Here is a 10,148-nt window from a genome sequence, read left to right as displayed (position 1 = left end):
AAAAAAAAAAAACAAAACAAAGTTTCTCTTGACTGTGGTTGTGATTACAAGGTTCCAGATATTTTTTTTTCAGAACTGGGGATTGAACTCAGGCCCTTGTACTTGCCAGGCGAGCACTTATTCCACTGAGCCATCTCCTCAGCCCCTCCAGACATTTTTCAAAACTCACTATATTGCATTCTTAAGATTGGTGCTTTTTGTGTACTTGGTACAGGGTCTCACTCCGCAGCTCAGACTCTAGTGATCCTCCTGTTTTCAGCCTCTCTAGCACTGGGATTACCAGGTCAGGTGTGCACGACCACGCCTCCTGTAAGTGGTTGGCTGAGTGTGCCCGGGTTAGGGTCCGGGGCGGCATACAGTACTGGGGATCGAACCCAGGTGCCTAAACTGGCTCCTACTCCACTGAGGTATATCCCTGGCCCTTGTTTATTTTTGTTTTTGTTTTTGTTTTTTTGGTATTTGGGTACAGGGTCTCACTGAGTAGATTGGACTCGTAGTGATCCTCCTGTTTATATCCTCCCAAGTGCTGGATTAGGAGCATGGCAGTCACAATGGCAGTCTCAGTGCGGCCCGGGGGAGGGGCCGGCACGGCAGGCCAGGAGATCGAACTCCCTGCCCCTGCTTATAAGCAGAAAGCGGATGCTTTAATCCGCTGAGCTATTTGGCCGGCCCTCCTTTTTTTTTTTTTTTTTTTTTTTTTTTTTTTTTTTTTTTTTTTTTGAGTGTGTGTGTGTGTGTGTGTGTGTGTGTGTGTGTGTATGTGTGTGTGTTGTGATTCACTGTCATTATTTGTCGTGTGTGTGTGTGTGTGTTGTGATTCACTGTCATTATTTGTCCTGTCAAGTTCTTTAAATTTACTATTGGTGGGCCGCGTTCAGCAGTCTAAGGCACCTGCTTAGGTAAGTGCAGGGATTTCGATCCCCTGCACCACAGGCCATGCCAGCCCCGCCCTTAGGGCAGGCTGAGCTGGCCCCCCAAAAATAAATTATTAGCGGTTAGGTCCTTTAACTTAACATTATGTACAGAATCATGTTAATAAAAATCAGTCAAAAAAAAATCAGTCAACTCTTGAAGGGGGCGGGGTCAAAGGCTTCACTGGGGCGGGATTCCCCGCTGGTATGGCCCTGAAGGGGGCGGGAACAAGAACCCAGCAAAGCTTCCGCTTTCATTTCTAAGGTTATTAAGTCAACCGCTTTTATTAAAGGAGAAGCGCAGAAGGGTGCTTTTTTTTTTTTCTGTCGGCAAACAATTTCATAGCGACGAGTCCACTCAGGAGATAGGGATAACATAATGTCGCACAACAATGCGTAGACTATACAAGCTCAAAAGCCATATCAGATGACTTACAACCTGGTAAAACATTACATTGAAATTTATCTGTCCTTTCAATTTTGTTCTTTTCTCTCCGTCCCTGAAATGCCAAACTTTTGTATTAGATTCCTCCCCCTCCGTTCCTGGCCATTGGTTCGGTCCAACTTTAACACAGGCTAGCGGCACCAGCTGCGTCTGCGCAGAAAAGGAAGGGGGGAGGGGGGAGGAACATGGCGCAAGCTCTGTCTGAAGAGGAGTTTCAACGGATGCAGGTGCCGCGTACTGAGGGATAGAACACCGCGCTAGGCAACTAGGGGCGGGGTAGGGAGAGGTCGTGGCAATGTCTCTGAGGAGAAGTTGGTTGTGATGGACCTTGAGTCTGAAGGGTTGGTTTAGAGAGTGGAAACTGCGGTTCAGAGTGGCGAGACTTGGCTTCGATAGAATATTTGTGTTGTGAAGGTTGGATTCTGTTTGCCTTGTAGGCGGGATAGAGCGTCCTTGAGCAGGTGATATCTTACTCAGACTTGGGGGGGGAACCTTTGGGCTGGAGTGTGGAGGCATACCATCGGTGGTAAAGATAACGTTTGGCTCTGAAGGAAGGAGAGCCTGACAGGGCGAAACCATTTTGTCTGGAGAGGAAGGAAGCGGGAGTTTGCGTCATGGGGGTGGGCTTTGAGGGCAACACCATTAGCTGGTGGGAGGTGGGAATTTTGTGGGAGGTGCCACTATGCCAAGGAATTGGACAAAGACATCCCCACACGTGTTCCTGGGAGGTGAGGAGTCTGCCATTGGTGGTAGGAAATCCTAAAGGGGGCGGTACCATTAGATGATTAGGATTGATCCCTTTAGGCCAAGAAGGCCCTGAAATGGGTGATACCATAACTCCCTATTGTGGGGAGGAGCTGAGGAAGTAAAAGTGTTATCTTAGGGTTGTGTGGGAGAGAAATCACTGGCTTTTTGGGAGATACTTTGACCGCTTGATTCCTTTAGGGGGACTCGCAGACTGTGTGAAATACCATAACATTTCATCATGACTGTGTCTTTCTTCAGAGTTCTTCTCTCAGGGAAAACTTTGAAAGGGGGAAACCCTGAGTCCTGGGGATGGAAGGGAGGAACTGAGATCTTTGGGCCATGAATGGGGATGTTAATGCAGAGGATGCTAAGAGCTGGCCCATACAAAGCCTTTCACTTGAGAGACCCTTAGGGTGTAGGGTTATTCCTTTGGAGCATGACTTACGAGATCTTGTGAGAGGTGGGGAGGGGCTTGAGTAAGGAGGATTGATTCCACTAGGTCATGTGTGATGAAAACCACTGGGTTCTTTTGAGGAAAGATTCTGGGTGAGAGGGGAAAGATTGTTCCAGTTGGACCAGGACTTAAAATTTGATACCGGTCATTGGGTCGCAGGGAGGATAGGGGTAAGGCCTTGAGCAGACCTCAAGAAGGAGAGGGATGGAGGCTGGTGCTTTGATAGGGAGACAAAGGTCCTGGTGGTAGGTAACAGTGATGAACTAGCCTCTTAGAGAGGAGTGTGCTGTCTGACATGGCCCATATTTCACTTCCCCTTGATTTTTTTGTCTTTTTGAGACAGTCTTACATTGCAGTTTGAGCTGGCCTTGAGCTCACTTGGTAGCCCAGGCTGGTTTCAAAATCACAATGATCCTCCTGTTTCCGCCAGCCTCCAGAGTGCTGGGATTGCAGGCATTTGCCACCTCTTCCCGCTCTTTTTTTGGTTTTGTTTTGGTTTTAGACCAGCCTGGCCTCAAACTCGTGGCAGTCTTTCTGCCTTAGCGTTCTGAGTGCTAGGATTACAGGTGTGTGCCATCATCCTAGCAGGCCTGCCCATTAGCTCAGTTGTTTAAGTGCTTGCTTAAACAAAGCAGTCAGCCTCAGGGTGCTGTGGTTCGATACCCAGATACCCAAGCCAAACCAGACCTGTGCTGAAGGCAACCTGAGGCCACCAAAAAAAAAAAAACACCTTTCTGACTTTCCTTTTTTTTTGGCAGAACTGGGGATTGAACTCAGGCCCTTGCACTTGTCAGGGAAGCAGTTATTCCACTGAGCCATCTCCTTAGCCCCTTTCCCTTGATTCTTTTTTTTTTTTTTTTGCAGAACCGGGGATTGAACTCAGATCCTTGAGTTTGCCAGTCAAGCGATTATCCTGAGCCATCTCCCCGGCCCCTCCCTTGATTCTTGAAGGGTGTCAAGACATGTTTTGTGAATTGTAGCAGCAGCAGGGCTGACACAGTGGGAGTTGGAGAGAATACCAGACCCTTTTCCCTTGGGAAAGAGGCTAGCAGTCTTATGCCCCATGCCCGCAGCGTCTTAGAGTCTGTATAGGACAGTGTTCAGTGTATGAAGAGGCCAGTCAGGATAAGGAGAAGAAAGTTCATCTTGTGAGTAAGGAGAATTATGGAATGAATGTGAACAAGAATGACTAGGTCAGCCCTCTACCATGGGCTGATGGCTTGAGTGCAGAGTATATTGGGAAGTAGTGAGGTGAAGTGGTGAGGCTGGCCAGGGTTATAAATTGATCTGGAGAAGCTGGGCTGGGACTTGGGTCCTGGCAGGTCATGTAGGACGTAGTATGCACAGGTGATAAGGAGTGCTGAGAAAGCACATGGAAGTACCCTTTCAGTTCATAGGGCTTAGGGGCTTGGTAACCTCATAGCTGAGCGTAGGAGTGGTTTCTTGACCAATTCTCTTTCCTTATCTGCTTTCCTCTAAGGCTCAGCTCCTGGAACTCCGGACGAACAACTACCAGCTTTCAGACGAACTACGCAAGAATGGTGTTGGTAAGCCAAGGGGTCTCACTGTATGGGAGTGAATTTGAGGGACAGAGGCCAAGGTTTTACCTCAGAGGCCTGGCAGGAAGACCTTTAGTTCCTTGCCATTGCCTGAGGCTGATAGTCCCTGCTTTCCCCACACTAGAACTTGCCAGTCTTCGACAGAAGGTCGCCTACCTGGATAAGGAGTTCAGTAAAGCTCAGAAGGTACCTCCTTCCACTCACCCATCCACCTGCTCCTTCATTCCTTCTACCCATCTTACTCATTTATCTACCCAGTGAATACCTACAGTGACCAGACCTAATGTTACATACTGTTTTCATGGAAGCATTTAAAGATTTCTTAGCTAGGCTAAATGTAATTGTAGCACTAAGGAGGATTGAAGCCATTTCAAGGCCAGCCTGAACTACATAATGGTACCTTGACTCAGGAAAAATAAAAGAGAATTCTTATGGAAGTCTCTTATTTTGCTAATTTTCCTAATTCAGCTTATTAATTTTTTTGTTTTTGTCTTTTTGAGATAGGGTTACACTTTGTAGCCCAGGCTGGCCTTGAACTCTCAGCAGTCCACCTGCCTCAGCCTCCTGAGTGCTGGGATTACGGGTGTGCACCAGCACACCTGGCTACTTATTATTTAATTTACTCTTAATTTATTCTGATTTCAGTTAATTACTCTTATATGCTGACTTTTAATTAAATAGACAAATCTATCAGTAAATCTTACTTGAATCTGCCTCTCATCCTCAAATCACACTCCTTCCATGTGCTTCAACCTTCCATACCTTTCCTGGTCCTATTACTAAAATGAGATCAAGTTTCAGTTCCTTCAGTGATTAGATAGAGTATAATCTATTATGGTCCCTCAAGACAGTGAAGGTGTTCCTTTGTGTATTTGTTGACTGGCCTGTTCACATATGTATCACAGTGCTAGATAAATACCACTTGCTAGATAGATATTTGTTGAATAGGGAAATACAGAAAGAAGAAAATCTGGCAGTCAGACAGCAGGGCTTGTCTTTGAAGTTAATGATTCCCCAAATCTGGCCATGTTCTTGGCTGCCCAGCCAATGAGTAGCAGTTTCCATTGTTGCTCAAGATTAGTTGTGTTTATTTATTTTTCTGTATTTTAGGGAATGGTGTTCAGGGTCTCACTACTAGATCAGACTCATAGTGATCCACCTGTTTACAGCCTCCCAAGAGCTGGGATTACAGGCACATGCCACCATGCCCAGTGTCAATTGCCTTCTCAGTGCTCCCTGGGGCCAGCACGGCAGGCCTGGGGATCATGCAGGTGCTTTAATCCACAGAGCTCTTTGGCTGTCCCAGTTGTGTTTAAATAGATGTAATGAAGCTATAAATTTCAGGGGTTTAGAGAGTCAGCCTATAAAAGCTTGCGCTAAGACCACCCCCCTCAAGCCTCAAGAGTGTATAAGAAAGGATAATTTCTGTGCTGTGATGTTGAGGCAGGATTTTCATTCATTCCATCATTTCTGTTGGCTTCAAATTGTCATGCAAGTACTGAAGTTGCAGATGCTTCCATTGCACTTTTGTCTTCATTGTCTTTCCTTAGCAATTGGCACAGTTGTCTCTACAGAGAGTCCACCTCTGTTTACTTTAGCTCTCTTCTCACCCCTCCCTTTAGGCACTGAGCAAGAGCAAGAAAGCTCAGGTAAGGGGGCCCATAATGGGTGAATATGTCTTAGTGGGGATATTTCTATGGTGGGATCTCCTTGTACTGGCCTTTCTTTCTCTGTGTGTGCCCTTGCATCTATGACTTCCTCACTGCCATGTGTTTTTGTGTCTGTCTTTGTCTTCCTGTTTGTCTTGCACTCTGTGCCTCTTTCTGTGTATCTTTCTCCCTTTATCTGTTCTCTGTCCTGTGTGAGTCTCAGTCACTGTCTCTGTCTTCTTGTTCTTTGACTTATCTCCCAACCTATTTCCATCTCTGTCATTACTTTTCTGTGTTTTCTTTTGTTTTCAATGTCTTGTTTCTTTCCTCCATTCCTTTATCTCTTCCTGACTCATTTCTATTCTTTCCTCTGTTGATTTCTCTCTGTCCATGTCTGCCTGTTTTCTTTTTTCTTCATCTCTCCTGGTGTCTTTCCTTTCCCGTCTTGCTTCCATTTCCCATCTCTCTCTACGTCTCACTTATGATTATCCCATCTTTTTCTTTGTGCTGCCTCTACTTTCTTCTCTCCTCTGCACTTTCTACTTCCTGTTTCTGCCTTTCCCTCTGTCTCATTTATCCCTTTTGGTCTGTTTTTTCTCCCATTTTGCCTTATTCTCTGTATCCTATGTTCTCTCCTCCCTATGTCATTTTCTCCTGCTCTTTCTTTGTCCTACCTCCCCATCTTTTCTGCTTCTATTGGAGTCCTAGCCCATGTCTGCCACTGCAGGAAGTCGAGGTACTGCTGAGTGAAAATGAAATGCTTCAGGCAAAGCTGCACAGCCAGGAAGAAGACTTTCGTTTGCAGAACAGCACACTTATGGCCGAGTTCAGCAAGGTGCTGTTGCCTGGGATAGATGAGGGAGGATTGGGATTGGGGCAATTGTGCGTTCATATGTGTGTAAGGTTGGGAGTATGTAGGCCACTGCTGGCAAACCTATGGCACATGTTTCTATCACTGAAAGTGCTGAAAGATTCACCATCACTGATTTAGGCTGAAGCTGACAGCAGCAGAGAGGGTGATTGGCCAAGGTCTGGCTCTGTGACACTGTCCACGGTGCTGAAAAATGTCCTGGACTGCTGCTACAAAACAGTGATTTGACAGATGGGATCATTCACTGTGGTGGGATTAGAAGATTTTTTTTTTAAAAATTTATTTACATTTATTTATTTATTGTGTGTGTGTGTGTGTGTGTGTGTGTGTGTGTGGCCAGCTCAGCCCACCTGGGGGTGGGGCTGGCTGGCATGTGGTGCTGGGGGGTTCCTGTGCTTTGCCAATCTTGTTCCAAGTAGGTGCTTTAGACCACTGAGCCATCTCTCCAGCCCCGGGATTAGGAGATTTTTAAGTCTTCAGATTGGCTGGTTCCTGGCCAAGGCACTCCTTTTTTTTGAGATTCAGATTTCCATATGCATAATTTGGGGCTGGTGCTGTGGAGCCCCAAAGCCTTGGGGGCTTTAGGTAAAGTTCTTACACTCAATAAGGGATGAAAGGGGCCAGGGAGATGGCTCAGTAGAATAAGCACTTGCCTGGCAAGCTCAAGGGCCTGAGTTCAATCCCTGGTTCCATCAAAAAGAAAAAAAAAAAGGGATGAAAAATGTTTCAGCTGCTTCCCTTTTCTCTTTATTTATTTATTTATTTTGTGTGTGTGTGGCCAGCTCAGCCCACCAGGGGGTGGGACTGGCTGGCATGTGGTGCTGGGGGATTGAACTGCGGTCCCTGTGCTTTGCTTAGCTTAGCTTGTTCTAAGTAGGTGCTTTAGACCACTGAGCCATCTCACCAGCCCCCCCTTTTCTCTTTCTTCCCTTTATTTTTACATGAGTTTGGGGTTCATCCAGATTGTTCATCCTATCTCCTCCCTAACTTTATTTTTATTTTATTTTTTTTTGTGGAACTAGGGATTGAACTCAGGCCCTTGTACTTGCCAGGGAAGTGCTTATTCCACTGGGCCATCTCCCCGGCCCCCAGTATATAAGATCTTTAAAAAGAAGAAAGAGTAAAAGCTGGGGAGATAGCTCATCAACCCAACACCTGCCTAGAAAGCACAAAGTCCTGAGTGCAATTCCTGGTACAAAAAAACAAAACGAGTGAGATAATTTTTTAAATTAAGTTTATTGGGGGCCGAGGAGATGGCTCAGTAGGATAAGCACTTGACTGGCAAACGCAAGGATCTGAGTTCAATCCCCGGTTCCGCAAAAAAAAAAAAAAAAAAAAAAAAACAAAAACAAAAAAAAACCTAAATTAAGTTTATTGGTAATTTTAGGTATATATTATGATTGCATTCATTATAGAAAATTTGTACCTGTACATAATATAACTTGATTTTTCCCCATCCCCCTATTCTTCCTTCAACCCCTCTTCCTTGTTTATAAAAGCTTTGGTTTTGGGGGGGAGAGGAGTTAAAAAAATAAAAAAAAAATGGGGACCAGGGAGATGGCTCAGTGGAATAAGCGCTTCCCTGGCAAGCACAAGGGACTGTGTTCAATCCCTGGTTCTGCAAAAAAAAAAAAAAATTAAGATGCGGTCTTGTATAGTTTAGGTTGCCCCTGAACTCATTACGTAACCCAGGCTGACCTTAAACTTGTAGCAGTCCTCCTGGCCTCCGCCTCCCAAGTGCTGGGATGACAGGCATTTGTCCCCATGCCCAGCATGCAAAAGTTTTTTTTTTTTTTTTTTGCTCGGAATGCCTTCAAGGCATTACTGGCTGTCTTGTGTTGTGGGGATCGAACCAAAGCAACCAGAGCCTGACTGCTTTATTGAAGCAGCCACTTAAAGAACTGAGCTGCGGGGCAGGCCCCCCATGCAAAAGTTTTGTTTCCATTTTTTTCTTTTTCTCATCTTTTTTTTCTTTTCATTCCTTCCTTACTCCCTCATCCCTCCCTAGTTTACCTTCCATTTGGACATTTTCTTCTAATTTTACAATATCCTTATATATCTTGGTCCTCAATAAGACACTCTTTGAGCATGTACGGTAGGTACCGGGGGAGGCAGTTTAGCAAGCAGTAGTTGAGCAAGGACTCTGAGCCAGAAGATCTAGATTAAAATCTTGGCTGTACCTTTTATTAGCTGTAACCTTGAGCAGGTCACTTAACTTACCTTTTTCTTAATTTCCAAATGTTTAAATTGGAAATTATAATGATAACAGCACCTGCTTCACAGGCTTTTGTGATGATTAAATGGGTAGTCACTTATATGAGAGCCTTTCATATAGTATTATATATGGCAGTGTTAGCTACTGATACTTTCTTTTCACTAATTCGTATATGTATATATATATATATATATATATATATATATATATAGAGAGAGAGAGAGAGAGAGAGAGAGAGAGAATGAGAGAATGAGAATCAATATCAATCCAGGGCCTTGCATTTGCCAGGCAGGTACTGTGCCATTGAACTACATCCTTTTTGTGTGTGTGGTATCGGGGATTGAACTCAGGACCTTGTGCTTGCCAGGGAGGTGCTTACGCTGGTAAGCTATCTCCCTGGCCCTCTTTTTTTTTTATCTAGGCTTATGTGTTCTTTTTTTAATTTATGTTTTTTGGGGGGAGGTTATGTGTTCTTATCCAGTGTGGTATCAAACTAATGTGCTCAAATCTTTTAATTTGCTAAATAGCTAAACTAAAGGCATGTACCACTACATCCAACCTTTCCCTCTAAATTAGTTTTTGACATTTTTTTTGCATTGCTAGGGATTAAACCCAGGGCCTTGCACATATTAGACATGTGCTCTACCACTGAGCTACATCCATAACCCCTGGCCATCAGATTGCTTAGAAGTTCAGAAAGATGCCAGCCATGGTGGTACATGCCTGTAATTTGGGCACTAGGGAGGCTGAGGTAGGAAGATTGTCACAAGTTTGAGGGCATCCTGGCAACATGGTGAGTTCAAGGCCAGTCTGGACTACAAAGCAAGACCTTGTCTCAAAAAGGTCTACAAAGAGTTTGGGGTGTAGCCCAGTTGTAGAGCACATGATTAGCATGTATAAGGCCCTGGGTTTAATTACCATTCCCAACAAGAAAAAAAATTCATCCTTTGGACATTGCCTGCTTCAGCCTGCTGCAGTCTCCCACCTGCTTAATTTCTACAGCCTCATCTGTGGTCTTCTCACTTCTAGTTTTCTCTATTGATCAGTCTACAGAGGTTTCATGATCTATAGCCTTACCACTTTTTGTGGGGGTGCTTCTTGAGACAGGGTCTCAGTATGCAGTTCAGGCTAGTCTTGAGCTCATTTTGTTTTTTTTTTTTTTTTAAATTTTTTAAATTTTTTTTATTTTTTATTTATTTATTTGTGTGTGTGTGTGTGTGTGTGTGTGTGTGTGTGTGTGTATGGCCAGCTCAGCCCACCAGGGGGTGGGGCTGGCTGGCATGTGGTGCTGGGGGAT

General features: G+C 44.8%; 1 protein-coding gene across 5 annotated transcripts in view; it reads left to right on the top strand.

Annotated features, from left to right (window-relative positions):
- The first annotated feature begins 1,514 nt into the window (after positions 1-1,514).
- The window catches only part of Gripap1 (GRIP1 associated protein 1), a 28,765-nt gene continuing 20,131 nt past the window's right edge, over positions 1,515-10,148 (top strand). For 2 of the 5 annotated variants that reach the window (XM_004633548.2, XM_004633549.2), the window contains exons 1-5: positions 1,515-1,583; positions 4,038-4,104; positions 4,241-4,302; positions 5,739-5,765; positions 6,493-6,600. In XM_004633548.2, coding sequence (XP_004633605.1) covers positions 1,542-1,583; positions 4,038-4,104; positions 4,241-4,302; positions 5,739-5,765; positions 6,493-6,600 — 306 coding nt within the window. In that variant the 5' untranslated portion in view covers positions 1,515-1,541. Of the gene's footprint in view, positions 1,584-3,629; positions 3,710-4,037; positions 4,105-4,240; positions 4,303-5,738; positions 5,766-6,492; positions 6,601-10,148 lie in introns of those variants that run through there. The other 3 variants (XM_023717799.1, XM_023717801.1, XM_023717800.1) reach the window with 2 other exon arrangements.

Source organism: Octodon degus, unplaced genomic scaffold (assembly GCF_000260255.1).
Source record: "Octodon degus isolate 3935 unplaced genomic scaffold, OctDeg1.0 scaffold00055, whole genome shotgun sequence".
Taxonomy (NCBI): domain Eukaryota; kingdom Metazoa; phylum Chordata; class Mammalia; order Rodentia; family Octodontidae; genus Octodon; species Octodon degus.
Note: the sequence above shows the minus strand (reverse complement) of the source record. Positions and strands in the feature narration are given on the sequence as shown.